The 27,662-nt window shown below is 54.0% G+C and overlaps 2 protein-coding genes across 17 annotated transcripts in view; one reads left to right on the forward strand and one right to left on the reverse strand.

The window, feature by feature from the left end:
• DHRS7B (dehydrogenase/reductase 7B) overlaps window positions 1-6,511 on the forward strand; it is a 58,926-nt gene extending 52,415 nt beyond the window's left edge. For all 13 annotated transcript variants that reach the window (XM_087867709.1, XM_087867710.1, XM_087867711.1 and 10 more), the window contains 2 exons: window positions 761-913; window positions 2,542-6,511. In XM_087867709.1, the coding sequence (XP_087723835.1) occupies window positions 761-913; window positions 2,542-2,747 (359 nt within the window). In that variant the 3' untranslated portion in view covers window positions 2,748-6,511. The remainder of the gene's footprint in view (window positions 1-760; window positions 914-2,541) is intronic.
• A 740-nt stretch (window positions 6,512-7,251) lies between these two features.
• TMEM11 (transmembrane protein 11) lies at window positions 7,252-20,943 on the reverse strand. 4 transcript variants are annotated; one of them, XM_045778149.1, is made up of 3 exons: window positions 20,719-20,943; window positions 17,589-17,749; window positions 7,252-8,155 (listed from the first exon to the last, which is right to left on the reverse strand). In XM_045778149.1, exons 1-3 carry the CDS (start codon window positions 20,926-20,928, stop codon window positions 7,639-7,641), a joined length of 888 nt encoding a protein of 295 aa, XP_045634105.1. In that variant the 5' UTR covers window positions 20,929-20,943; the 3' UTR covers window positions 7,252-7,638. The 4 variants fall into 4 exon arrangements, with proteins under 4 accessions (XP_045634105.1, XP_045634108.1, XP_045634107.1 ...); XM_045778152.2 differs by lacking the exon at window positions 17,589-17,749 and having other exon boundaries at window positions 20,719-20,875; XM_045778151.2 differs by lacking the exons at window positions 17,589-17,749; window positions 20,719-20,943 and adding an exon at window positions 20,285-20,683.
• Between the last annotated feature and the right edge of the window lie 6,719 nt (window positions 20,944-27,662).

Consider the following 27,662-nt stretch of genomic DNA (forward strand, 5'->3'; position numbering starts at 1 on the left):
AACCGGAAGACGGAAGGAAGACCTTCACTTTTTACTTCATATCCTCTGTCCTGTGTGAATGTTTTGCCTATTAGGCATTAAGTTTTTTGGGTTTTGTTTTTTAAACTCTTAACGTTAGAATAATTGCAGATTTCAGGGCACCTGGGTCGCTCAGTCAGTTGAATGTCCGACTTGCGATTTCTGCTCAGGTTGTGATCTCATGGGTCGTGAGGTCAAGCCCTGCATTGGGCTCCGTGCTCAGCGGGGAGTCTGCTTGAGATTCTGTCCCTCGCCTTCCGCCCTCCCCCCCACACACACTCTCGCACTCTCTCTAAAATAAATACATCTGTAAAAAAAAAAAAAAAAAAAAAGAATTTCGGATTTAAAGAAAAGTCATAGGAATAGTACAAAGAGCTCCCATGTCTCCTTCATACAGATTCCCCAGTTGTTAACATTTGAGCATATTTGCTTTATCCTAGTCTGTGTGTGTTGTGTGTATGTATGCAGACATGTGTATATAAAATTTCTAATTTTTTTTTTCCTGAACCACTTGAAAGAAGGTTGGAGACATGACACTTCTTTACTCTTACACAGTTCGGGGTATTTCCTGAGAACAAGGCTACAGTGCACTTCCCTAAATCAGGATATGAACACTGCTGTCATACTGTAATCTTAAATGGCAATATCAGTTTTTAGGTAAAGGAGAATGAGTGGGAATGAATCTGAGGGGCTGTCCCCGGCCCTCTCCCTCACCTGTGTGTCTGGCCGTGAACCTTTGCAGACGCAGCCTCCAAACACGCAACCCAGGCCTTCTTCGACTGTCTTCGTGCCGAGATGGAGCAGTATGAGATCGAGGTGACTGTTGTCAGCCCTGGCTACATCCACACCAACCTCTCTCTCAATGCCGTCACTGCTGACGGGTCCACGTACGGAGGTGAGGCCCTGGTTTCTCTTTTCTTCCGTGAAAAGCTGTTGGTTGGGTACAGTGAGATGTGCTCCTCCTACCTGATGAGTCTTTGGTTATTTTCATTTGGAATGTAATTTTTAAAACCAAAAACCTTGGTGTGCGGGCCTTGGTTATACGTACTGTTGATTAGTGGTCATTTACCACGAGCCACCCTTAGCCTGAGCGTCACCATTGCAGCTGTTGGAGCAGGGTCCCTGGTGGCCCAGACTTTGAGTCCTTGGAAGGACTTGGAAGGCCAAGCTTCCAAATTAAAGTAAAATTAAAGTGGATTAACTTCATAGAAAGTATGGGTTGCTTGACCCAAGAGATTCTGCGCCCAGTGTGCTTGAGAGAGGACTGATTTCAGGGTGCTCAAAGGAAAGAGTGCAGTCTTCTCGGGTGAGGCTGGGTGCACTGGTCTCCATCTCCATCTCGCTTCAGCCAAAGACATGGTGAGCTGACACGCAGTCACCACTAGTGGGCTGCACGGCATGCAGGCTCCGGCCAGCCTCCCAGGTCCGCGGACCCACGCGTGCTATTGACGTGGGAGCCAGCTCTGCTTCCCCACGCTTGCATGGCCTCACCTCTTGAGACGTAACCTGCCAGGTCCCACCTCCCTGGATGTGCCCTCTTGGGCCTGTGCTCTAGTGTTCACCGGGGGCCTGCAGGTCCTGCAGCCCACCCAGCCAGACCTGAACCACGAGGGCGCACGTGCCCTGGATAGCTGCTCCCTCAGCAAGTCAGCAGGAACCATACAGAAGCATAGAGCCAGAGAGGTTCATATTCATTTATACCTAGAAGAATCTCTTTTTGACAATTCCCTCTGTGGCATTTAAAAATAAGCAATAATCAGAAACCTCCTATTCTGTGTTAAAAACACAGTGAAAACAGATATTGGTGAGGAAGCTCATGCAGTTTGGACGGCTCACTGACGGCCTGTGCTGGTGGCCTCTCCTCCCCTCCCGCTAGCTGCTTCTGCTCCGTGGGCAGAGCTGTCAGATTACTAGGAAAGAAGGAGCGTCGGTTGGTGTTAATCAGCCTCACACCTCCTGAACTCCCTGCAGCTGTCTGTAACACCTCAGACAAACCAAGGCTTTCTTCCTGTCCTTGTCCAGTTAACACATGATGTGGGGAACCATGACATCTATTCCTGAGTCACTTCACCCTCACTGCCAGGGGCGGGGGGGGGGCATGGTCTTCTCCCATCCCCCATTTGGTAGACCTCAAGAAGCCAAGCTACTCCAGACCAACTCAGTGCCACATCCTCCTTCACTGTTGGTTCCAATAGACAATTTACAAGGTCTGGAATCGCTGTGTGTGAAGGGCTCACTCTTTGGGACCCCATCTGGCCTGGCCTTTGGCCTTTGTTGCACTGAGGGGGCCCATGTCTCACCCACATTCCCCTTTTCCCCCTCACACACACTGAACTAGACGGCTTCCTCATTTCTTTGGAGTACAGAATAGGGATGGTGGCATACCACGTTCCTCCCAACAGACGGTGGGAAGAGCTTCATGGGAAATTCGGCAAACCCAGCTGACATTGGTCCATGTCCTCTCACGTCCTTGAGAGAGGGACTTCTGCTTTCTAGTTCATGTCTTTCTTTTGTTTATTTTAGTCATGGACAAGACCACGGCCCAGGGCCGAAGCCCTGCGGAGGTGGCCCGAGATGTTCTGGCTGCCGTGGGGAAGAAAAAGAAAGATGTGATCCTGGCCGACCTGTTGCCTTCCTTGGCCATTTATCTGCGAACTCTGGCTCCTGGGCTCTTCTTCCGCCTCATGGCCTCCAGGGCCAGAAAGGAGCGGAAGTCCAAGAACTCCTAGTAGTGCATCCGAGCTGCGATAGGGGGCACCTGCCTGGGTGTAGCTGTTCGACGGGACGGCTGCGTTTGTTGAGACCTTACTGGACGTTTGTCTTACGGGTGGGAAAGATGGAACACACACTTCTGAAGATCCCTGGCTAGGCCCCTGTGAATAGAATGAGAACCAAAAAGGGCAACCGCCTACTCAGGGGTGAAGGGTAAACCTTAAGGAACAAATGCGGAGCTGGGTTTAAACTAAGACTTTGAAATGAATGAATGGTTAAGAGTTGTAGTCCTCAAGGGCTGAAAGCACCATGCCTCCTTTGAGTTCCAGCCTCAGCCAGCTCCTAGACAGTGTCTCAGTCTTGAAGACGGAAGACATCCTGAATCAGCTGACCCACTTCTCGTATTGGGCTGATCTGGATCACATACCTAATGGTTTTGGCAGAGTCACCCGCAGTACTCAAGGGAGCAGGCTGTCGTTTTAAGAAGCCGTCATCCATACCCATTTTCTGGGTCCTACGGTGCATCATCCAACACAACAAATGGGCTCCTGTGTGTTCTGTCTTTCCACGTAACCCGAGTGATGCTGGCTTTAGTACCTAAAAGGCATTCCCCGGTTTCCCTGTGAACTTTCACCTAGCCCTGTAGACCAGGCCCCACTCCAAGCAGAAGATGAATTTACTAAGGACGCAGGAGCCAAAAGGGAGAGGAAAACCCCGCGTGGTCCCACAGATCCTCTAAGAAGTCTGACTCCGAAGCCCAGTCAGGCGGGGAGGGATTCCAAGGCCGCAACTGCCCCCGGAGAGAGCAGTCATTTGTTAGCGGTGCCTGGTGGAGCGTAGCCAGAAGGGATGCCTGCTTCCACCTTTCTGATTTATGAAAAATACAAGATTGAGGTTCAGTGAGTAAATCAACTTCATATCTGAAGTTTAGGATGGAACTTTCCCTATTATTGAGGCTGAAAGTGGAAACTGTGGGTATATTGTATGGCTTCCCCGATTTGGAATAAAAATGTCCTAGCACGTCATAGCAGCATCTTGCACTGCCTCCTAACCCTGGCCCTGCAGAGCTTGTATCGTAAACAGCTGTCCCTGAAATAAAAATGGCCAAAGCCAACCTGTGGTTAGTGTTTGAGGCTCTTGAGTTTCCTGGGAGCAGGAGGACGAGGAGTGGGGCATTAGATCTGGTGATATTCCCCAGCTCCCAGCACTGCCTGAACATTCCAGGGGCCCATGGTTGAAATGTGGACATGGACATACGGGTTGGCTCTTCATTTTCCACATAAACCATCTCCCTCCCTCCTAACATGGAAGAGGAAGATCTTCCTGTTCCCATCTGGGCCGTCAGAGTCGGGGAAGAGCTGGACCCAAGACAGCCGTAGCGGCCACTCGAAAGGCTCCTCTGAGATTGAGTAAAATGCCGGGTGCATGGCGGGTCCTCAGGAAAAGGCAGTGACAGGAAGCTGTGCCTCTAAATGGGAACGAGAGCACATCTCCCCTTGGACACTCGGTTGGTTGGCACTTCTGGCGGGGCCCGGAGCCAGGTGCTGTCCTTTTCTCTCCGTTAAACAAAACGGGCAGCAACTGGAGACCAGTGTGACCCCCTGTCCTCTAAAGAACACAGGCTTAGCAGCCACAGTCCATCATCAAAACATGGCAGCAAGTCTCCTGCTGAGGTGGCTGCTTTGGGGGCCGCTGTGACAGCGGCTCAGGTGCGTGCGGTGCGCAGAGCTCGGAGCAGACACGAAGGGTCTCTAAACCTACAAACGACACCAGAGCCAGATCCCAAACCACTGGATGTTTATTTACCTCACATTTTTAAAGACGCACATTCACTTTCTTAAAGTTTCTTACTTTAGAAACTTTATATTTTACCATATAAATAGCAAATGTAACACAACCACCCGTTAAAATCCAGCTCCCGCCGGCTGGCTGACCAAGGCTGTCCGAGGCCCAGCTGCTCTTGAGGAGGTTGGCACTACCAGATGCGCTCCCACCGCACGCAGGCTCTTTTTGGCCTCAGAAACTGGGGAGAGGACTAAACAGGGCCAGCGACTTCAGCGCTCTTTAAAGCCCACGTGGCCCGTGAGGCCATCTTGGGCCTCTGGGGTCGGGCCCGTCCCCCTGGAGAGCGCGCTGCGCAGGCGCAGGTGGGCCTTGCTGAGCCTGCTGGAGTTCCCTGGACTGGGAGGGCAGCCGCAGCCCTTTCCTGAGGGCGAGGCCCCTGCCCACACTGTGCCCGGGCCAGCACTCCACTCTTGCTTTCAAACCCGTGTTTGAGGATGGACATCTGCCACCAGGGGTAGTGGTGGTACTGCTGTTCCAGTTGTGCTTTTCTGTCAAGGGTTTGTTTTCCCCTCTCTCTCTCCTCCTTGGATGAGGGGTATGTTGGAAAAGCTCAACTCTGGATCGGTTCTGCCTACAGATAAAGTTCAAAGGCTCTTTCCGCTTTGCTCTGTAGGCCTCCTGGAGATTCCCTGGTCCGAGGGCAGAAGCAGGCGCACTTGTGCCGCGTGCCCGCATCAGTCAGGAAGAGCACAACCAAGTGAGTTTGCAGAGAGCGCACTGCACATCTGTGCGCTGCTGAGTGGCCGCGGCTCGCGGGTGATTAGACGGGACAGTGAGCACACAGCTGCCTGGGCGCACTGCCCGGCACCCAGCAGGCTCCAAGGACGCAGTTTCCCTTCCCTTCTTCATGGGGGACGACAGCTGCTGAAGCAGATGTGAACACTTCGGAGGGAGCTGGTAGGCTAAGGAGAGAGACAGTAAGTGTCTGCTGGGGGTCTGCTCCTCTGCACCTCTTGAGCTGACCTTGCGAAGGGCTCTTTGCTCTTCTCAGAAATTGAGGTGAGAGTGGGCAGTTCAAACAAGACTCCCGTAATTGGGTTACTGGCACGATGCACTCACGGACGTGGGCACGCACAGGACTTGCGTGTGGACTTCGCAGGCACGGGCCCAGCTGACTTGTTCTTTGTTTCCCAGTTGGCAGTTCTTTAAGGCTGTTTCTTCAAGAGCACTGTGGCACGTCACCGAGGAGCATAGCCCACTTGTCAGTGGCGTCTGAGCAGGAAGGGGGCAGAAAGAGAGAAGCCGATGCCAGCCGAGGGGAAGGCCTTCCAGGCGCGAGAGGTGTGGTCCTGCTGCTCCCCTTCGCAGCCGATTTGGGGTGCTGCTCCTGTAGAGAGGCCTAAAACACCAAAGTCCTGCCCTGTGCCCCACGGCAGGCCCGAGTCCTCACCTTGGCAGGGGACATGTAATGGAGGTGGTGTTTCAGCATCTGGGCTAGTCCGCCTGACAAGAATCAGCAGCTGGAACCAGCCTGTTTGCACTTGGCTTCTATTCCTGGTGAGGACGTCTGCTCAGCTGACCGACCGAGACCGCTACTGCTTGTCGGCTTCCAGCCACCACCCCCAGGAGATCTGATTTGCAGGCAGAGCATGGGGCTCCCTCCCCGATCTGCGCCGTTTATTACAAAGACACCTACCATTCGTGCCCAGCCGGCCTGGCGGCCAGACACCCCAAGCGGTTGCGGCCACTGCACAGTCGAGACCTGGTCTGTGTGTCTGGGATCGCTACCAAATGAGCATTGATCCAGATGGCCAGACTGCCAGGAAACTATAGTGTGCCCCCAATACCATTTTGCCACCCAGCATTCAACTGTTGAGTATTTCTAGGCCCCCTGGAATTTAAGTTGTTCTAACTCTTTGTGGACCTCGGTCCATTTTGAAGTCTTTTAAAAGCTCTGGATCTCCCCTTGTAATAAATGGACCCATCGCCCACTTGATCTCCTTGACGCCTTCCCATGTGCCCCTTCATTATTCTCTGGTATCAGATCTTCCCGATGTGGCCTTTAAAGCTAGACTGCTTCTTAAGAGATGGACCCTTCAGAAGGAAATGACATGTAGCGCTGCAGGACTGAGAGCAGGTCTTAGGAAGGCTGCAGGTAAGACGGGGGACCTGACATCTTTGTGAAGAGAAGATTTTTCATTGATCCAACACCTTAGAGGGATATGGAGGATGGTGTGCAATACGCCCTCTGCTGTGGCAGGGGCGGGGGAGGGGGGCGCAGGACTGGCTCCAGTGGAATGGGAGAGCTGGGAGGGGCCCTGGGCTCGAACTCAGGGTCCACGTCAGGAACAGCTTCGACGCTTTGCAAAAAATACAGATGTTCACCCGTGGGGCCTTCTAAATCAGAATCTCTGGACAGGAGGTCCCAGGCCTCAGTTCTCCACCTGGCCCCACACGGAAACCCAGTGACCTCTAGGCCTCGTCACCGGATCCTACCACGTCCCCAAATGGCATTTAGCAGTGCCAGCCTTGAAAAGGAGGCCGGCATGACAGGTGAGACCGCTCTGGGAGGGGTCCGGGCTGGCCTCGTTCGAAGGCCCATTCTTGCTGCAGACGGTGACGCCAGGCCGCAGCAAGGAGCAGGGCCAACGGCTCCCGCGGTGCCCAATGCTCCCCCGAGCAAGCGCCCGCCCACAGCAGCTGCAGGCGGTCAGGGAAAGAGAAGACACCCGAAGCTGAAATTCTCATAATTTTAATGGTCAATAGCTTCTGGTTGGCTCTGGATGGTACAGTTAAACAACAGACTGAAAGACCTCCCCCCCACCCCGCAAGCGCATTCACACCCCCTCAGTAGCGTTGCTGCCGTCAACATTCCACCGCCCCTCAGACTTCCACAGCTCAGACCCCCTGTGGGTTATGGAAATCCACATCTTAGTGCAATGAGTTGAAAAACCCTCGGTACACCTGTGATCTGTGTTATTTTTTTAAAAAAATAACAAGTATCAAGCCCAACCCCTTCCCGGGCTCCGCTGCCTCACAGAGCAAAAGCTGTTACTGTGGCGATCTGAGTACTGTTGTCTCCCGTGGGCTGGGTCGTTTGCTGCTCTCCCCGTCCTACTGAAATCATACGGCGTAGAGTTCGTAAATCTTCTTTACACAGTACACCAGGGCGGCCAGTGCTATCGTGTTGTGCAGTCTCTTTCTGTGCAAGTCGTCCTTCCGGACCAGCACCACCGGGGTGGAGGAAGTGAGTGTGTGCAGGGGCAGGCGGGACAGTTTATAGGCGTCGTACTCCACTTGGTACTTGCAGCAGGGGTCAAACTGCCAGGAGATCCCGTAGAGGGTGCAGCAGGCCAGGCTGAGCACGCCGGCGGGCAGGGAGATGTAGTGGGAGTAATCTAAGGGCAGGGCCAGCGGGGTGAAGAGGCAGGCGGTGCCCGCCAGCACGGTGGTCTTGTGCAGGCAGTTGCCCACAGTGATCCAGCGGGCCGTCTCGTCGCCGATGCGTGTGGGCTCGATAACGATGTACTTGTACTGGGCTTCCAGGGCCTGCTCCAGCTCGTACTCGAACTGGTCTTGGGCGTTCTCCCCATTGTAGATCTCGTGCACGATGTAACAGTCTGTGGCCGACAAGCTCACCCTTGGGGGGGAGGGGGGAGAAAGAGGAGACAGTGAGACAGTGAGGCTGAGAAGCATGTACCCGCTTCTGTGCTGAGACACTGGGAGGAGTCCGTGTCCGAAGCCTGGGCCTCAGGCTCATCAGAGAGCCTGAGCTCTTAAGGGCACCACGTCTTACTTATGTTTTTATCTTCTTTGGAACCCAATATACAAGTAGTCACTAAGGAATTTTTTCTTAAAGATTTTATTTATTTGAGAGAGAGAGAACACAAGCAGGTGGAGAAGCAGGCTCCCCGCTGAGCAAGGAGCCCGATGTGGGGCTTGATCCCAGGACCTTGGGATCACGACCTGAGCAGAAGGCAGACGCTTAACTGACTGAGCCACCCAGGTGTCCCAAGAATTTTTTTTCTGAGAGAAGACAGTGAAAGGTAGAGAGACACAGCAGGAGCACCCTGATCTCTGAGGAGACGACCGCCTGCAATGTGTACCGGCCTGGCACTTAGCCCAAGGCAGTGGACCGACAGAGCTGAGCTCGCACAGGAGCCCCAAGGAAGAAAGAAGGTCTCAGCCCAGAATCACATCCACATGGAGGCCCAAGGTTGGCCAGATGAAACGTGCTCTTGGTTAACCAGAGCAATCGAAGGAGGAGGATTTTCCAATAGAAACCAACAGACCCAAGGCCGAGAGTGCCAAGCACTCTGCCCTCTGCAAGGTTCAAGAGTAGTCATCCCCGGCCTGCAGAACAGAAGACCCACAGGGTGGTCTTCGCCTCGGATGACTGAGAACAAAACTCCTCTGGCCGTCACAGGAGAACGAGCTGTGCAAAGCACCGAGGCCAGCAGCCCCAGGCACACCAGCACACAGCTTAGAAAAAGCAGCCCTCTGCTTTAATTAGGAAAAGACAAGGCCTCAAGGACAGTGACAATGAAATTCAGTGTAAGAGGGACACATGAAGGGCCCCCAGAGGTTCCCGCCCATTCTGACGCTGTGCCTCCAGGACTCTGTATTTGTTGCCAGTAAACACTTCTCTCACATAAGAAACACTGTTCACAAAGACCCACTTCAAGTGGCTGAGCTGATCCAGCTTCCCCGGGGACTAGGGATGGGTGACCTGACCCTCACCGGCGGAAGACAAACTGGAGGCTCAGGGACGACTCTGCTGTGACTCAAGGCCACAGAGCTGGCTGTGACCATGGGCCACGGGGGCATTTTAGGCGGTTTCAGGACTCTATTTGACGTCTCTCCAGCGCAAACTTCGCATCCAAAGCAGAATCTTTCCACACCCCTGATGGGCAAACCTAAATATAGACCTGTACACGCCTTGTCATTTCCATTTGGCTTGTTTCAGCCCGTCCAGATCTTTCTGAATTTCCATACCGCCATCCAGCGTATACCGTTTCTCCTAGTTTTGTGTTCTCAGTTCATCCAGTAAAAAGCCTTCTTTCTACCAGCCTCCAAGGGGCACACTGCTAGACACAGCTCGTGAAGCTGGATCAAGTCACTTAACCCTTTTACCAGGCAGTGCAGGGCACCTTTCACATGCCTCAGTGAACAGCAGCCCCTGGTCCCTGGGCTGGTCAGACCATCACAAAGGAGAGGAGGTCCAGGAACCCCCGTCTGGCTCCTGGTGCTCACTGCTCCTCCCACCCAGGCCCATGCCCCCCTAACCGGGCTCCGGACGAGTGTACTGAGCCCTACAAAGGTGAATGCGGCCCACCCACCTGAGCTCCGACTGTCCCAACGAGTAGCACAGCCCTAAGTACTCAAGGACACGAGGCCACCAGCTCCCCACATCCCAGGCACACACACCCAGCAGCCACTCAGAGGAAAGCCACAGGGGAGCCGGGCTCAGAGCTTCCTCATCAGGGACCGTGCACATTAAGGACAAGTGAAGGCTTTTAAAACAAGGTCATCCCCAGAACCTCTGGTCCTGGCCCTCCTTCAAAGATCAAATGCCACGTTAAGTGTGATGAAACCTGGATTGTCAGGGGTACGCTTCAAGGAAAAAGGGCGGGCGGTCGGAAAGCGAGACCACTGAGCACTCCTTCCAGTTATTAATCCCAGGCAGGGTTCAGCACAATAAAAACTACTTCTAGCCAACAGATAAGCAAAGAGTCAGAGAGTTTCCCTCTGTTAGAAAAACAACTGCTCAGTACTCTCCCGTGGTCACATCAGAAATGAAAAGTCACTGGTAATGGGCTGGGTGCGCCCCCAAGTGCAGAGGGAGGGCATCCTCCAGGAGGGGCCTCCATTCCCACGTGGGAACCACTTTAGCAAAAGCACTGGCTGGGACTTAGGCAGAGGGAACTCTTTATTCTGCAAAAGTAACTATAATTAAGTTGGGCTCAGGGAAGCCTCCTAATTAAATCACAGGCCCTAATTAAACAGTGTGCACTGGGGAGAAGTCGTTCCCTGGGGGTCAGACGAGAAGCCTCCTAAACATGGGACATTGCTAGAGCAGCTCACTACGGTGAGCCAGTAGTTGGGGCTGCCTCTCCAGAAGGAGTTAATGAGCTGTTTCCGGAAGAATCCACCGGAAGTTGATGAAACGGGAAAAGAGGGTTTTCCCTTTCAAGGCCTCCATTTGGTTTGAATTCAGGGAGGGGAAATGGAGCTTGTTTCAGTTACTCCTGCCAGGCAGGATTCAGCACTTTAGAAGCCACCTGTAGCAAACAAGCAAACCTAAGAGGCAGGGTCTCACGCTGGCTGCTCACTCACAGCAGAAGTTAGAGGCACTGGGCCTGGGCTGACTGGCCCCACGTGTGCAGCACCAGGGCGAGGGCTCGCTCCCAGGCAGCCCCGACTTCCCTTGGGTTCTCAAGTTGTGAAGAGGCACTTACTTCCAAGTCAGTGTGTGTCCCACTGACCATCAAAGTGAGGCCAAGGAGGCCTTTCTGGCCACAAAGTCCCTCCAGAACATTGAAAGCAAAACGTGGGTGTCAAGGTTGGAATTATAGAATGTTCCTGCCCGAACCCCAAATCAACCTTAGCATACAGTGCCCTCTCTGCCCAGCAGACTGTAGCCATCCTGAACGTCATGAGGCCCCATAAGAAAACGGCAGTTGAAACCCCACACCCGGAACAGGCTGCTCCATTCTGGAAACACATCAGTGGGCAGACCCCACCTCGCCCTCCCCCAGCCCCCTGCTGCCATCACTTCTGCAAGCCCAGCTGGCATCCATATCCACGCCGCCCGCCTTTCCCCAGCCCATCCCAAGGGCAGGCGTGGTGAGCAAGGCACTCCCCTCTCGCTTGCTGACACAGATGACCGGCCCGACGGCACGGGAACAGTGAGCAGACCCGCTGCGTTCTGGCCGTGGACAGCCATGAACAGCACGGCTCCCACGAGCGTGTGTAGACACGGGGGTGCTCGTCCAGCACACCACCGAACCTTGCCAAAGCACACCACAGCTTCCTGAAGCCCCGACAGCCTTCTGGGAGCAGGTCACCCCACTGCTGCCCATCACCATCAACCAGCTACCCGTAGTGTAAAAACAAAAGAGCAGAAGCCACACTGAAGTACTTCCAACAAGGCAGCCTCTGAAGCCAGCCCGGCAGGCAGAGCCATACTCACTGGCCTGACACGAATTCTGCTCTTAAAGCCAAACCGCTATTCCCAAATTCAGCGAACAGATTGTTTCATTGGGCAGGGATGTCATCTGAAGTCGTGAGAAGTCGGTTTCCAGGATTCTGTGTTATACACAGAAGGAGACACAGAGGTTCAAAACGCGCACGCACGCGCGCACACATGCTGGAGGCCCCGTTAGAGGCCACCCCGTCAAGCAGTCAGCGTCTACTCCTTCCACCTGGGCTGGGGCAGTTGTCCACGTGTCACTAGTAGTCCAGGTGTCACGTCCCTCCAACTATAGATTTTAAAAGCTGCCCGGACCACTGGATTCAGTCCACGTGGTTGCCATGGCTGTTACTTCGGAAACCTGGTGGCCGAGCGCTCCCAGGACAGAGCTGTGTCTCCTGCCGCCCAGCTACCCCAGTGCCCACCCACAGGTGATATGCTTTTGTTTCCTGGTCACATGTCACCCAACTAAGGAAGGAACCCAGCGGACTTGAACAATTTTAGGCCATCACCAGCCAACCCCTAATTTGAGCCCTGGTACGCAAATGCAGATTAAAAAAAAAAAAAAAAGAATGCTAATTGGAGTCTTTGGGGCTTCCTAAGAGACTGTAGTTTTGCTTTTCACAACAGGTGTGAAATGACCAGTAAGCGTGCATAATAAAGAGTTCGTGTAGGGGCGGCTAGTGGCGCAGTCGGTTGAGCATCTGGCTCTTGGTTTCGGCTCAGGTCATGATCTCAGGGTCCTGGGATTAAGCCCTCGAGTCGGGCTCTGCACTCAGTGCACAGTCGGCTTATCTTCTCTCCCTCTGCTCCTCCCCCCACTTGGCGCTCTAATAAATAAATCTTAAAAAGTTCATATAAAAAGAGAAAGAGAAAGCACTGATGGAAAAGTATCCAAAAATAAAGTGAAAAAGGCAAGTAAAGAACAGTGATTATAGTAATGTTACCTTTAGTGTACTTTTAAACAGGTATACATTTGCTTTTAGGGGCGCCTGGGTGGCTCAGTCAGTTAAGCGTCTGCCTTGGGCTTAGGTCATGATCCTGGAGTCCTGGAATCAAGCCCCGCATCGGGGCTCCCTGCTCAGCGGGGAGTCTGCTTCTCCCTTTGCCCCTCACCCCACTTGTGTTCTCTCTGTCTCTCTCAAATAAGTAAAATCTTTAGGGATAAAAAAAGTATACATTTGCTTTTAAACATACAGAACATTCCTGGATATACAAAGACCTGAGAATTATGACCATCACTGGGGAGAGGAATGGAGTGGCTCCGGGAAGAAAAGGGAAACTCCTTTACCAAATAACTTTTGAACCTTTTGGATTTAGCACGATCCACGGTACTTATAGAACAGGGTCACGCTCCTCAACGCCCTCTGCCAATGCTGAGATCAGTCTGCAATGCTGAACCCTTAACTAGCCTGCGGAGCACGCATCAACCCATCGGAGCTGGAGGGGCCGCTGTGGACGCTGCCTCAGGGTCATGGGCACTTGTGACTGGGGCTTGTGACTTGGCCTCCCTCTGCCTTCCACCAGAGTGGGCCTGAGACCCTTTCTTCTCCTCTGAATCTGCTCTGGCGGTAGTTGGGAAACGATCATCAGAGGAATCCCCTGGGAACACCGGCTTTCCAGTGAAAAGGTGGCCATAATGGAGAACCAGCCCGACGAAGTCCAATCCCCGGACGTGGGCACCCTCTCTGCACCTGGCAGCCTGCCCAGCATGTGGCCCCGTGGTCCCCTACGCCATCGGGAAGCTGGTCTCAGAGGAATCTGGAATTACAAAAGGAGTCTCGGACATGGGATCCGCAAAGTCTGGAGATACCTCCCCAAAAGTCAGAGTTATACAAAAATGATCCAAGCAGCACCGTCTGGGCCCAGAGAGCAGCACGGATGCGAAGAGATCGCTAAATCGGGCTGTTCCTCCACCAGGGGGGAAATGGAGGTACGGCTGCATCCCTCACTTGTAGGGTGGAGGAGCTGCACAGAGAACCGAAGGAGACGCTGCTACTTCGGACCGTCTTCACGTGTGCTCTGAAGTCATGAGCACGGCGCCTCCGCCTGCCGGAAGGGACACGTGCGCCGGGGCAATGCTAGTTCTCTCCTTCAGCCGAGGTTTATTCACTGTCTCCAGAGCGTGGTGAAGCACGTAACATGGACCGTCCTGACCATCTGCAGGTATACAGCTTGGGAGCGCTAGGTACCTCCTGGCTGTCTTGCAGCCATGCTCCAGGACGGTTTCAGCTTGCAAAGCCACAACTGCACCGTGAAACAACAGCTCCCACCCCTGCCCCACCCTTCGACTTGGTGGCTCTGAGTGGGACCACCTCAGGTACCCCACGTAAGTGAAATCATACAGTATCTGTCCTGCAACTGGCTACTCAACTCGACAGGATGTTTTCAAGGTTCACCCATGTTCTACAGCAGGAGTCAGAATTTCCTCTCTTTTTAAGGATGAATAAACCCTCCAGCGGATGTCCGTACACTTGCTCATCCATCGATCAGGCTTGGGCTACGCCTACCTTCCAGCTACTGGTAATGCCTCTGTGAACATGGTAAAAGCGATGTGCTCACGTCTGCACTGTCAGTTCTCCTGCACGTACGTCTAGGGGGTAGAACGGCTGCAGCATGTGCTCAGTGCCGGGGAACCGCCGCGCGACCCTCCGGCACATCCCTCACGTTCCCACCACAACAGCAGGAGGGTTCCGGCTACTCCACCTTCCCACCAATGCTTCTGATTTTCGGTTTTGTTTCTGTTATTAATAGGAGCCATCCTGATGGTGGCATCGCCCTGTGGCTTTGATGTGCACTCTTCTCATAGCGGCTTGAGACCGGGGTCACAGGCCGCACAATTCGCTCCTTTGGAATCTGCAGTTCAGTGGCTCAGCGCCTTCACTGCCTCGCGCAACAAGCGCCACGATCATTTCTGGAGTATTTCCATCACCCCAAAAAGAAACCCCATCGCTCCCCATTTCCCCCAACCCTCCCCAGCGCCTGGCAAGTCCCACTCCACTTACTCGAAAGACTGGCCTGTTCTGGACATTCCATGTAAATGCAATCATGTCTGTGGCCTTTTGTGACCGGCTTCTTTCAATAAGCATAATGTTCTCAAGGGTCAGACATACGGTAGCAAGTGTATGACTTTTCACATGTTAGAAACATACTTTTGATGTGTTTAACATACAGTTTTTTAAAATCCAAGACAAAACATCTGGAGGGAAGTATCAAAGATGCCGGACACGAAGAGAAGTCAACAATGGTTTTCTTTGGATGGTGGCCTAACAGGTGACTAAAACTTTATTTTCCTTCATAGGTTTCTGTATTTTTCTAAAGAAAACAAATACACAGGTGCTTCTTTTATAATGGGAAAATAAACGGCCAACTTTTTCTTAAAAAGAAGACTGTCATTGGACAGCTCCGTATCCCTCGGGGTGACGAGGCCACGCAGCCGCGGGCCGTCCACAGCCGAGGTGAGCAGGAGGGAGCCCAGTTCCGCTCCGGCAGCGTCTCCGTGCTTGCGGAGAAGCCCGTGCTAGCAGGGCACGAGCCCACCACCGCGAGCCTGGGCACAGGCAGCATCTCATGGCTGAGGTATCCTGCTGCTCTCAGCCCCCTGCAGTCCTGCCAGGGAGCAGGAGGAAAGTTCCATCTCCCTGTCGGCTCAAGCAAGCACTGGCCCAGGGGCCGCGCAGGCCACCATCACTTCTGGTCCTGGCCGAACCGGAAGAGGCTAATCTACGTGTTCTAGCGGAAGCACTTGCTTTGGGCCCACTTCCTGGAGCAGGCCCTGGGCTCCCGGGCCGTGAGCTCCTCCGTCTGAAATACAAAGCACGTCAGTTTGGAGCTCTGGGAGACAGACTGCGTTTTCAGCACAGTATCCCCAGCACCAGACCTGAATGTGACAGGTTACCAACGACATTAGTGCAAGCTCATCTGAAATGAGTGGCAAGAGAACCAATTACAGTAATTAAGAGACCGGGTGGGTGAAAAATTAAACTAGGTCCATATGTCGGTTGCTTTCCACCTAGTAAGCATGTGGCCACCTCATTACCTGTGCTTTGTGAGGTGCCGGACTTTACCTCTACCCCCCAGATCTAGAAGGCACTTCTGGCTAACCAAAAGTCACTTCCTCGGGAGCCAAAGAAAGCAGGAGGATTCTATGTTGTGGATTTAAAGTCCAATTCAGACAGAAAGGCACAGGCATGTAGCCCCAAATGCTGAGGGTGATTCCAAACAGGCCAAGGAACTTCCTGATGTAGTCCCCTGTTTCAGAGAAAGCCCCGCTGCTCCGGGAACCGCAGAGCGCTCTGCTCTGGGAATAAGGACACAGTGCACCGGGTGTGGCAGTCTGGAGACCTGGATTCTAGTTCCCTCTCGGTGACTCGCCGGCTCTGTGGCCAAGGGCAAAAGCCGTTGCTGCTGTAAGCCACACTGCCTCAGGTCAAACAGGGCAAAGGCCCTAGGTCTTTCCGAGCGAGTGCCGCAGCGAGGGTGGAGTGGGGTCAGCAATGCCAACCAAAGTGACAGCTGCAAAGCACCCCCCAGTGTAAGGCCCACACGGCTGTTTAACTGAAACTGTCAAGTAAGAAATCCAGCTCCTGAGATGTAAGGGCCACACTTCGAACACTCCACGGCCACCTGTGGCCAATGGCTACCCTAACGGACAGCACAGAGACAGAACATTTCTGTTATGGCAGAAAATCCTACGGAACAGCCCTGAGCTAAAGGACTCCTACGACTCGTGGCCCATAATGCTGCTGCTGGCGGCAGGGACAGAACACAGCGGCAGCTGGGAGGTGCCCGAGCATTTGCTCTGGGGAGGACATCCCACCTCCTCCCACTGCCCCCGCTCACTGAGGCCCCAGGCAGAGAAGCCCAACTCAGGCCTGGCCTCGGCCTCCTCCTCCCCTCCCCGCGTACAAGAGCATCCCACCCTTCTTCAGAGTTGGGCCGGAGCTGAAATGGGGCCTAAAGGACCTGAGGCCTGAGGTACTGCTGCTGGAACCAGACCGCTCAAGTCAATCAAGGAAAATGGAAAGTCGTGCCTTGAGAGGATGAACCCTGGTGATGACCTTAACTTGCAACACCCAATTTCCGGGATCAGAGCATGTGGCCCGAGTGCGCACGACTCCACCTTCTGGGAGCCTGCTGGGGAGGCCCCAGGCACCTAGAGACTCAGGTGCGGATGCTCTATGCGTGTGGCTCACCCAGACCAGGAGGAAAGAAACACGTTTACCACATACTAGAGCCAGAAAGGCAGTTTTCCAAGAGGAAAAAAAATACCCCAGACCACTAAGGGTCCTCAGCTCTAGAAGGGAAGGATCAGATCAGAATGAGGAGAACGTCACTCCCGGAATGTGAGCCACCTGCCCACATGGCTTGTGGCCCATCTGTTCAGCTGGACCGGGACCTAAACCCTCCACCAGCCATCCAGGACCACGTCTCTCCGATTCACGTATTAAAGCAACGCTGTCAAAAAAGGAGGACCGAGTCCCGGGAAAGAAGGTAGGGTACAGAAAGAGGTGGCCATAATCCCACGGGACTGGCTGCCTAAAAACACAGGCACACCGCCGCACAAGCCAGGGGAGGGGCCTCAAGAAGTGACTTCCCCTGAAAACCTGGGCCTTTAGGCGTAGGCCAGGCCCTCTGAACACCCAGGTCTGTAACAGCGCTGGTGCGTCACATCAGGATCAGAATCGGATCCAGTACATCTTCCCATGCTGAGAAGAGCGGAGCTGAGAGTACGTGGCTATACTCACATTCCAGCAATCACGGAGAACTCAGGGACGCTCAGAGGCCCTGAGGGAGTGAAGACAAGCAGCCCAAGTAGGACAGGCGGGACCGTCTGGGAGCTGGTCCGGGGTGGCACCCAAGCGGCAGAACACACGGATACCTGCACTGTGCCTTCCTAGATGGGCAAGGGTGTCTCAAAGACGCCGACAGGACAAGTGGCAATCTGTTTCGTGTGCTCGCTGCCAGTGTGCTCAATTTTGGACAAGAATTCAGGTTACAGCTCAGAGTCTGATGTTCTTCATTACAAACACTGTTGAGTCCCTGGATTTAATGGAGTGGAGAGAAAAATCAACATGCAAGCAGCTAGCAGTTTGCTGTTTCCACCCCTCTCCTATTTTAGTCTAGACCAGTGCTGTCGCATCACTAGATTTCTGCGGTGATGGAGGTGTTCCATATCTGCCCTACCCAATATGGTAGCCCCAAGCCCCAATGTGGCCACTGAGCACTTGAAATGTGACTAGTGTGACTGAAGAGCTGAATTTTTTCATCTTATTTATTTTTATTTAATTAATTTTTGAAGATTTTTTTTCTAAAGTAATGTCTACACCCAACGTGGGGCTCGAACTCACAACCCCGAGGTCAAAAGTCCCACACTCTACTGACTGAGCCAGCCAGGTGCCCCTGTTTTCAATTAATTAAAATTTAATTGCCACATGTGACTAGTGGCTACTGAATGAACACAGCTCTAAACTCAAGAACCAGGTAAAGAATTCACACGCTGAGCATTCTAAAGTGGGCCGCCATTAATACACAGTTGATGTAAGTAATTCTGGTGGACGGTATGGCCCTGGGCAGGGCCTTTAAATACAAGTCATGCTTTGGAGTTCGCAGCCACTGGCAAATCTGGAAGGTTTGCCCAAAGCTTTGCTCTGCTCCAGCTCCTGCCCCAAACCAGGCAATGTGTCCTTCCCTTTCAGCATAAAGCAGACTCCAGCTGGGTGTGTCCAGCTATTCTGGAAAGTGGTCTTCCAATGCAAGGCTGAGATTTGAGCCAGCACAAATGTGACATGGAACAAACTCATTTAAGAGAGCCATAAACAGCCTATTTCAGTCGTAAGAGCCAATAATATGCTTGGGCCTCTTAATCTACGGTGCTGGGCAATCAATTAATCCAGCCTGCCCCACCCGAACAGTCTTTCCACCCACTGAGCAGGAATGGAGGTGTGCCCAGAAGTTAGCTAGCTGGCCCAGCAGCGGGTTAGGTTTCCATCCCCTGCTCAGCGTGGGAGGATCTTAGGGAAACTGGGCTCAGACAAATGACTCCTCCAACAGAGCCTGGCCAGGGCCTCCTGGCAAAGGCAAACAGAAGGGTTCCCCCCCAGCCACACACCATGATATATGGAAGGAAGAGAGATGGGGCCACCCAAATCACAAAATCTGATGCCCTATTCCTGGCTGACATACAGCATCTGCATGTGTGAGCAGAGCCTTCAGTTCCAGGTCAAAGGTTGCAACCTGCACACCTAGGGAGACTAGGGAGGTAACTGCAAGGAGTCAAGCTGTCAGGTGAGTAATGAACTAGAGAGCACTTGCCCTGACCAAAAAAAGTCAGCCACTACTCAGCTTTTCAAGGAGAGTTTTATGTGAAATCTTTCAACTTATAAGTATTGGCAACTGACTTAAATTCTTTTTAAAACCTGAGGATCAACAGTCAAGGGCTGGATTCAGCCAATGGGCTGCTAGTTTGCAAACTCAGTTTTGAATTAATGCCTGTCTCCAACCAAGGAGATAAGATCCCCAGTATCTGATTTCTTAGATCAATAAAAGCTTAACTTGTGCCGGCACAGCCCTTGTATGGTGTCTGGGGCTTTCCCATTTGGCCCTTCCAGCTGTTTTTATCCAGTAAGGAGAAATGCCTTTCTCTCAGCTACTCTGGCTTTTCTAAACAGGATTAATGGTCGCACTGAAGATCTTGAAAACGTCTGCCAGGTTTAAAGGCCATCTGGAAACCATCGAGGTCACTTCTTTAACTTTTTCTACGGTCTGATCTAAGAAATACCACATGGGAGTTGGAAAAACAAAAATATCTGCTTGCCATTCACTGCTTTTCCACGGAAGAGGAAATGCAGAACAGACAACGTTGGATAACTCTGAGTTTAAGAATAAAATGCAAGCTGGTCTATCACAAGTACCAAACAGGAAGAATCTTCTGAGCTGAGAAAACCATCTGCAACAGCAATGAGTATGTGATGGAATCAAAAGAAATAGTGAGGATAGTTGAGAGAAAGAGAACTTTTCTGTTTAATATAAAGCTTCTCCAAAGAGACAAAAAAAAGCAAACACACAACTTTCTTGCTGACCTCGGCTATACCAACCAAGCCCTAACAAAACTGACAGACCAGTTGAATCCAGGTGACTCCACCAATACTCGTCCTTCCCCCAAATTTCTAGTAGCTGAACAGCTTCTAGTGGCTTCTACTAGCTGAAATTGCTTTCCTGAAGCAAAAACTGTTAATTCAACACGAAACACAAAAACTGTTCCACTCTCGTCTTCTAGAAATGAGTTCTCCAAATCGAGATCCACCTTAGAAGAAACAAGCCCCTAGCTCCCTATCCACACATCATTCATTAGGAAAGGTCACTTTAAAGGACTTCCATGGCAGGGGCGCTTGCAGAGAACCCTCGAAAAGTCGCAAGAATCGAGGGTTCGAGGAAGCGGCCGGCTCTCGGACCGGGAAACAAATTGAGTAAGGTTAAAGCTACCCTGATAAACGAGCAGACCGCACTGCCCTTCCCACAGCTGGCCCACTCCGTGAAGGCTTCCCTTCCTTCTCCCTCCCGGGAACCATTCCTCACCACGTCAGGGGTCGCGGCCGAGATGGCCACGCTTGTGTCCAGGCGGGACCGGAGCTTCGGACGCCGCTCGGCCGCGGGATGCTAGGAGAGTCCCCTTGGGCCTGCGCGGGGCTCCCGGTCCTTCCCGCGTGGCCCGGCCCGGCCCCTGTATGGCCGCGGCCCACCTCGCCCGGCCCCGCCATCGTCACCTCCCCTTGAGCCCTTCGCAGAGGCCGCTTCAGTCGGGCTAGAGCGGGCGCCGGCTTCCACCCAGATCCTGGATCGGCCGGCGCAGGAACCCCGCGTGCCCCGCAGGGGTACGAGGAGGGCCGGTGGGCGAGAAAGGGGAGCCCGGGGACGAAGGCAGGGACAGCGGTGCAGCCCCAGGAGGCCTCACTGGCTTCCAGGCTCCTGAGCCACTCGCCCTGGGAAAGCAACAGGCCCCCGGATCTCACCTCTCTCGGGCGCTGCCGCCACTGCTGCCCGGGCCAAGACGCCTCCTTCCCCAAGCGGCCATCTTGGAGACACTCCGCTCGCAAATGTCTCGCGCCAAGGCGGCCCCGGGATTGTGGGCGAACGGAAGGGAAATGTAGTCCGGGCCACAGCTCCGGACTGCACGGGAGGTGGAAATCGAGCCCCCCGGGACTACAATGTCCACAACGCATCTCTCGCGCCGGAAGCCCCGCCTCTTTGAGGCCGCCTGGGAAATGTAGTCCTCAAACCGGGCGGAGTGGAAGGAGGCGCCCTGGGAAGAGTCCTATTCAGGGCACCTTTTTAGAAATTAAAATTCCCAGAGTTCAAAACCTAGGAGTCACAGGCACCCGGCCGCTTGTAGGGCCTTGGTGTTCAAGAGCAAAGAGCTGAAAGAGAGCGGAAAGAAAGTGCCTACAACTCCCAGAGCACCGCGCGGGAGGAGTCCCGCCGCTGCCCGCCACAGTCGCCGAGTCGGGGCGCCGCGCTTCCCGTGGGGCAGGCCCGCCGCTTCCCGGTCCTCCCCGCGCTCGTCGCCCTCACGCCCGCCCCGCTGCCGGCGCGTCCAGCCCGCGTCTCGGTCTCGCCCTCCGCGAAGGCGTCCCGACCTGCCCTTCACAGCCGCCTCTGCCCACTAAGGTCACCGAGGGGCCGGAGGCGGCACCAGCCTTTCTCAGAGGCCCTCGCTACTCGCGCACCATTCCCCCAAATTCCCTGGACTCCAGAGATGCTTTGGGGACAAGACAGACGCCGCCCGTTCTGCCCCGAAAGTCCCTGCTTACAGACTGTTGGAATTGAGAGTCTCAAAGCAAAGAAGAGAAAAAACTACAACATGTGATCATTGCTGTGAAAGAAACAGGGTCCTGTATAGAGAAAAGCCCGTTTCAGATAGGGCCACTTAGGCCCTTAGTCTCCACCGCACATCCCACCCGCCTCGGTGCGGGGACGTGAACATAATCTCCTATTTCCGTATCTTTGAGGGTATATGCTGGGCAAATCACACCGCCTGACGGGAGCCCTACCCAGGGCCGGCATTTCCCTGCGTGGACGCTGCTGGAAAGAGTCGGGATGGACGAAACCGAACCCAGGGATTCGTAGATGCCGCTCCAACAGGCCTCTGGGCTGTTTGGAGGAGGAGCGATCACAGAGCTGGAACTTGTAGTCCCTCTGCTGCTTCCACGGACAACGTTACAACACGTTAGTTGGTTCCATAAATATTTGAGCAACTCTCGTGTGTCAAAATGTGCTCCAGATTACGAGACAGGAAGAAGCACAGCGCTTGCTGTCAGCATCCAAGTCTGGCGGAACTCAGCACGCCTGGGCACGGGGCTGTCAGGTGTAGATGGCGCTCGTAGCATTGAGCATTCGTCGGTATCTCCTTCCAGCTCTTATTCTGCAGTAGATTTAAGTGCTTCAGGTCCTCTCACAGGCCCTCATGACCTACACGATGAAACTCAAGCTCCTCAGCACCATCTAGAAGCCCCTCGATAGTTGGGAGGTTGCCTGTCTTGCCAGCTTCACCTGCCTCTCCTTCCTGCCTGGACCCTGCCAGGCTAGTGAGTCCGGAGCGAAGCCATGTTTTCCCTAAAACGTCTTTCTCTCCCAGCCAACTCTCCTTTAGACTTTAGGCCCGTCTGGTACCGCGGAAGTGCCCGCTCAGGTCACACAACCCTGCCTCACGGTGCCAGTGTGTACGTAACGTGTTGCTAGAGACCTCTGAACAGTTACCATGCTGCCTTGTCATTACCTCCAGACAGGCCCGTTTTCTCTGGACCAGTGTGGCGGTGAGGAGGGTCTCTAGGGATTCTAGAACAGCTGGGTGCGAAGCCTGGCTGCACACTCTGGATCTAGGACTGCTTCTGTAACCTGTTTCTCAGTTTCCTTGTATGTAAAGTGGGGGCGATATTAGTCCCTCTCCTCACGGGACTGCTCTGAGCATTACATGAGATGATACATGTATGGAACTTGTACATACATGTCACCCAGGTAACAGTAACAACCGATGGTGATGTCACGCCAAGCCCTGTTCTAAGTATGTTAAGTGATTAACTATTGATCTTCACGACAACCCTGTGAAAGTGATGCCGTTACTATCAACGTTCTCACCGTGTAAATGAGGAAACCAAGCCACAGAGGACATGAGTGACTTTCCAAGGTCACCCTGCCGGTCAGGAATGGTGCCAGGAATTGAACCCAAGCTGTCTGGTTGCAGAGATGACACTATGCTGTGGTGCCTCTCAGGAGGAGCTCTGGGGATGCCACTGTCTTCATCAATGACGACAGGTCCCAGGCCAATGTCCAGTGCACAGAGGAAATGCAAGTACTCAAACAGCTGTGCACGGAGGCTGATCTTCCCATCTCCCCGGCTCTTGCACTTAACCTCTACCAGGCCGTCTGCTTCCAGTCTGCCGAGTTGAGCTGAGACACAGCCCCCTCAACCCCCAGTGTTGCCTCTTGATCACTCTTAATGCCCAGACATCTGGAAGGTTTACAGGCAGGTTAGTTCACTCAGCATGTAGAAACGGAGCACCCACTGCGGGCACAGGCTGAATGGTGGAAGCTGGAATTCCCGTGGCCTCCCAGGCAGTGAAGCCACCCCTGAACGGCTAAGCAGACAGACAGTGGGAAAGGTGGGTCCTCGCTGGTGCTCAGAAATAATTGAGCACCCTTTTCCTTCATGCATTCTTAGCAAATAAGCATTGAGTGCACTCTGCGTCACATGCTTAGGCACCAGACACAGCACGTAGTAAGACGAACACTGATCTCGTGCGCTTTTCAGTCTAGTGAGATAACAACCAACTGAATATTTTCAGAGATTGTCCAAGAAGAAACGAAGCAGGATGATGTAGTAGACGGACTTGGAGACTGTGGGGGGCTGGAGGACATCTCCTTCAAGAGGTAACATGTGCATGGGACCTGAAGAGAGACAGAGTGATCAGGCAGAGCTGCAGACAGAATGTTCTGCACCGAGAGAGTCCAGGTGAAGGCTCTGGAGTGTGAGCGAGCTTGATATATTCCAGAAACGGGACCGGGGAGCATGGTGAGGGAGGAGAGGTGGTGGGTTTGCCTTTGGCTAAGTCACTTCCTCTCTCTGCGTTTCAGTTTTCTTATCTGTAAAATGGGGGCGATTGTCTCTGTGTGTTAATCAGGGTCTAGTTGAGGGGGAAAGCCACCCTAGGTACTTCAAGCAGAAGGAGTTTAATACAGGGCATTGTTTACAGTGGTGTTGAGAGGGCAGGAGAAGCAAGGGGACAATAAGGACACCCACAGACTAGTAACCAGAGGGAGCAGCTGTGGCCCCTAAGATTGAGGGAGCAAGAGAAGAAATCGTGTTTCCCAGAACCGTGATTCCCGCTTGCTGGAGCAGGAGTTGAGCGCCACACCCCTGGGGTGCTGCTGTCACCCCTGTGGCCCGAGGCGCCACAGAACCCCGGACTGGGGTGGCCTCTCCCTCCGTCCTGTCTGCGGAAGCCCTGTCCGTGCCTCTGTCGGCCGAGTCACCCGCCGGGCTTCCAGTCCTGGCTGCAGGGAGGAGCGTAAAAAGGCACGTGTGGGATGACACGCGCAGACAGCACTCACGCACGGCCACCGTGCGCAGCTGTCGTGGGCAGGAGCAACGAGTGTTGAACAAGTCACGCCTGTTGCATGCTTCACAGCGCACAGAAGGCATCCGGCAAGCAAACGAAGGCGTCTGTGTGGAATGTTTTCACGTGAAGGTTTGAACTTATGACTAACAGCATCAAAAGGGAGCATCTTAAAAATAGAACTTTAATTCTACATGGATAATATATTCACACGGCATCAAATTCAAATTACGAAACAATATGCAGTGACAGTCAGTTTCCCGGACCCCGGTCTTCCCATTACCTAGTCCCTCACAGCTTCTAGAGCCGTCGCTTGTACCTTCCTCCTGTGTCTTCCACAGAGAATCAGACGTGGGCACATGTATCCATCTACTAACACCGACTGTTTCCTTTCAGCCCGGGGCGCGTACTGTACACAGCGGTGTAACTTGTCCTTCTCACTCCGCCGTATCCCGGAGACCACGCTGCGCAGACACCGGACGCTGAGATGTGACGGCTTTATAGGCAGCCTCGCAGGACTCTTTTAGTGTTTCGGAGGCGGCTGCAGCCCGTGTGCTTGCACGACTTCCTGGCGCCCGTGTGCACACCTTCCTGTGGGATAATTTCCTGAGGACAGCTTGCGGGGTCAGTGGGGGTGGGCACCTGTCGCGTTGATAACGAAGGTCCCCGCCGAGGCCCCAGACGTGGAGAGTCAGAGAGAAGCCCTCCCTGCTGTGCCCTGTCTAAATTCCTGACCCACGAACTCCATGAGCAGACAGAAATGGCCATTGTTTTCTGCCACCGTGCTTTGAGGTGGCTTGTTCCACAGTGGTGGACGCCCGAAACAAGTCCTTCCGAAAATCCTGTATTGGCAGACGCTCTCCGCCTGGTGGGACAAAAGCTGGCCTCCCCGTGCTCCGTGGGGCCCAAGGCCGTCATGAGCCCAGCCGCAAGCAGCCAAGCGTCCTTCCAGGATGTTCCTGGGGAGCCTTGATCCTCCCTCCTATCAGCACCCCACCTTGGACACGGAAAGGGCCCTGGTGTGTGCACAGCCCATACTCCTGGGGACCCCCAAGCTCATGCCTGTTAAGATAAAACAATTGCCCCAGTTTCACGGCGTGAGCGGGGGAAACACACCGATTGCCCTGATTGATCTCAGGGTCCTCCTGGGTGGAGACTGGCGGCCGTCAGCACGAGAGTGATGCCGCCCAGCAGTCGTGGGGCTTCGTGGGACGTGTTACCCGGTCAGGTGTCCCCAAACCCTTGCTGAGCCCCTGCTCTGCGTCAAGTGGTGGGAAAGCCCCGGTGTCAGAGGAGGACGTGGACAAGGCCCCTGCCTTCCGTTTGCCCGCCTGGCAGCTCCTGATTCAGGGCTGGGCCACACAGAGCAGGGGTACTGGAAGGTGACACGGGAGTTCCGGTTTTAAGACGAGGAGCTCCTGGGCAAACTGGGCCAAGATGGTTTGATCATAATAGTGCCTTTTTATAGTTCCTGTTAGAGCAGGCGCCTCCCTCGGGACCCGAAGTAGGCGAGACATCTACTCACAGGTGGAGCTCGCAAACGGGCTGGGGGACCTCGGGGGAAGTGGAGCGGCCTCGCGTCTTCGCAGGGCCTTAAAACATACCCTAGAATCATTTCTAGAGCTGCCATAACAAAGTGCTACAGACTGGGGCTTACACCACACACATTTCCTTCTTCAAGCTTCTGGGAGCTAGAAGTTGGAGATCAAGGTGCCAGCAGGGCTGGGTTCTCTTGAGGCCTCTGTCCTTGGCTTGCAGCAGCCATGGTCGCACTGTGTCCTGATGCGGGACTCCATCCCAGGACCCCGGGATCATGACTGGGGCCAAAGGCAGACGCTTAACTGACTGAGCCACCCAGGTCCCCCATCACCCTACTCACTTTATTTTATTTTATTTTTTTAAAGATTTTATTTATTTATTTGACAGGGAGAGACACAGCCAGCAAGAGAGGGAACACAAGCAGGGGGAGTGGGAGAGGAAGAAGCAGGCTCCCAGCGGAGGAGCCTGATGTGGGGCTCGATCCCAGGACCCTGGGATCACGCCCTGAGCCGAAGGCAGATGCTTAATGAGTGAGCCACCCACGCGCCCCACACCCTACTCACTTTAAAGACTACGTCCAAATACAACCACACTCTGAGGTACTGGACTTCAGCATACGAATTTGGGAGGGACATGACTCTGCCCAGAGCACACTCTTGCCCAGTTTGGACTGAGGCCACCCAATGTGGCAAGGCTCCGTGCCCTATGGCAACCGTGGCCAACACCCAGCCTACCAGAAGCTGGAGATCAGAGTGAAGATTGCTTCGAGACAAGGACATGTGGGCTGACGACACTTGCTCTGGGCCCCCTGGGCTGGGGGACATGGGGGCTGCTGGATGGCTGCACGTGAAGCTGTCTGAAGGGGAGAGGCTGTGCTGGCGACCACGGGGGCCGCACTGGGGAGAGGCACCGGCTTGTACTAGGCCAGTCACATTCCCGCCTGGGCGGGAGGACATGGGAGAAGGGCTCCGACGCTATTTTAAATCCTGTCCTGCTCCGGGGGATGCCTGGAGAGACAAGGGGACCCCACCAAGAGCATGGGCCACCAGATTCCTCGCGGTTGAAAGAAGAACCGGAAGGCCAGCAGTCACAGGAGGTGCAGTCCGAAGTGCCTGGCCGCGGGCCTCTGTACAGAGCACAAAGGGGACCAGCACACGTCGTGTTGAAACAGATGCTTGCCGGGCGCCGGGCTGGCTCAGTCAGTCAGTCAAGCGTCTGCCTGCGGCTCAGGTCACGACCCCAGCGTCCTGGGATCAGCCTGCGTCAGGCTCCCTGCTCGGCGGGGAGCCTGCTTCTCCCTCTGCCCCTCCCCCTGCTGGTGTTCTCTCTCTCGCTCACTCCCTCTCTCAAATAAATCTGAAAAAAAGCAAACCAGCAACAGCAGCTTGTACCCCCACGCTCTCGGCAGCACGATTCCCAGTCACCAAAATGTAGAGCAAGCCCAATGTCCACGCACGACGAGCACATCGACAAAACAGGGTCCATCCCCACAGCGGGCTATTACCCGGCCATGCAGAAATGCGGTCCTGATGCTTACGCTACAACATGGATGGACTTGGAAAACACGCTGCACGGAAGCAGCTGGTCACGTGTGTGTGACATGCCCACGTAGGCACGCCTAGGGAGACCCTCGATCAGCAGTTGTGCGTGAGGGGCTGGGGCGTGGGGAGGGACTGCTGATGGGTACCAGGCTTCTTCTAGGGATGGAGAAAATGTTTTGGAACTAGGAAGACGTGATGATTGGCATTTGTGCCAGATCCTTAGTCCACTCTTAACATTGCTCTTTGAGTGCGTTTAGTCTTTGA

This window comes from Ursus americanus, chromosome 14 (genome assembly GCF_024610735.1).
Source record: "Ursus americanus isolate L20-20 chromosome 14, mUrsAme1.1.p, whole genome shotgun sequence".
NCBI classification, from domain to species: Eukaryota; Metazoa; Chordata; class Mammalia; order Carnivora; family Ursidae; genus Ursus; species Ursus americanus.

Excerpts from the sequence above, each read along its gene's own strand:
- TMEM11 (XM_045778149.1), bottom strand. The coding sequence starts at position 20,928 with ATGCGTTGTGGACATTGTAGTCCCGGGGGGCTCGATTTCCACCTCCCG. Across the intron at positions 17,750-20,718 it reads GGCGGCAGCGCCCGAGAGAG|GGACTCAACAGTGTTTGTAA; the intron begins GTGAGATCCGGG and ends CATTAAATCCAG. Across the intron at positions 8,156-17,588 it reads TCTAGGAAGGCACAGTGCAG|GGTGAGCTTGTCGGCCACAG; the intron begins GTATCCGTGTGT and ends CTCCCCCCCAAG.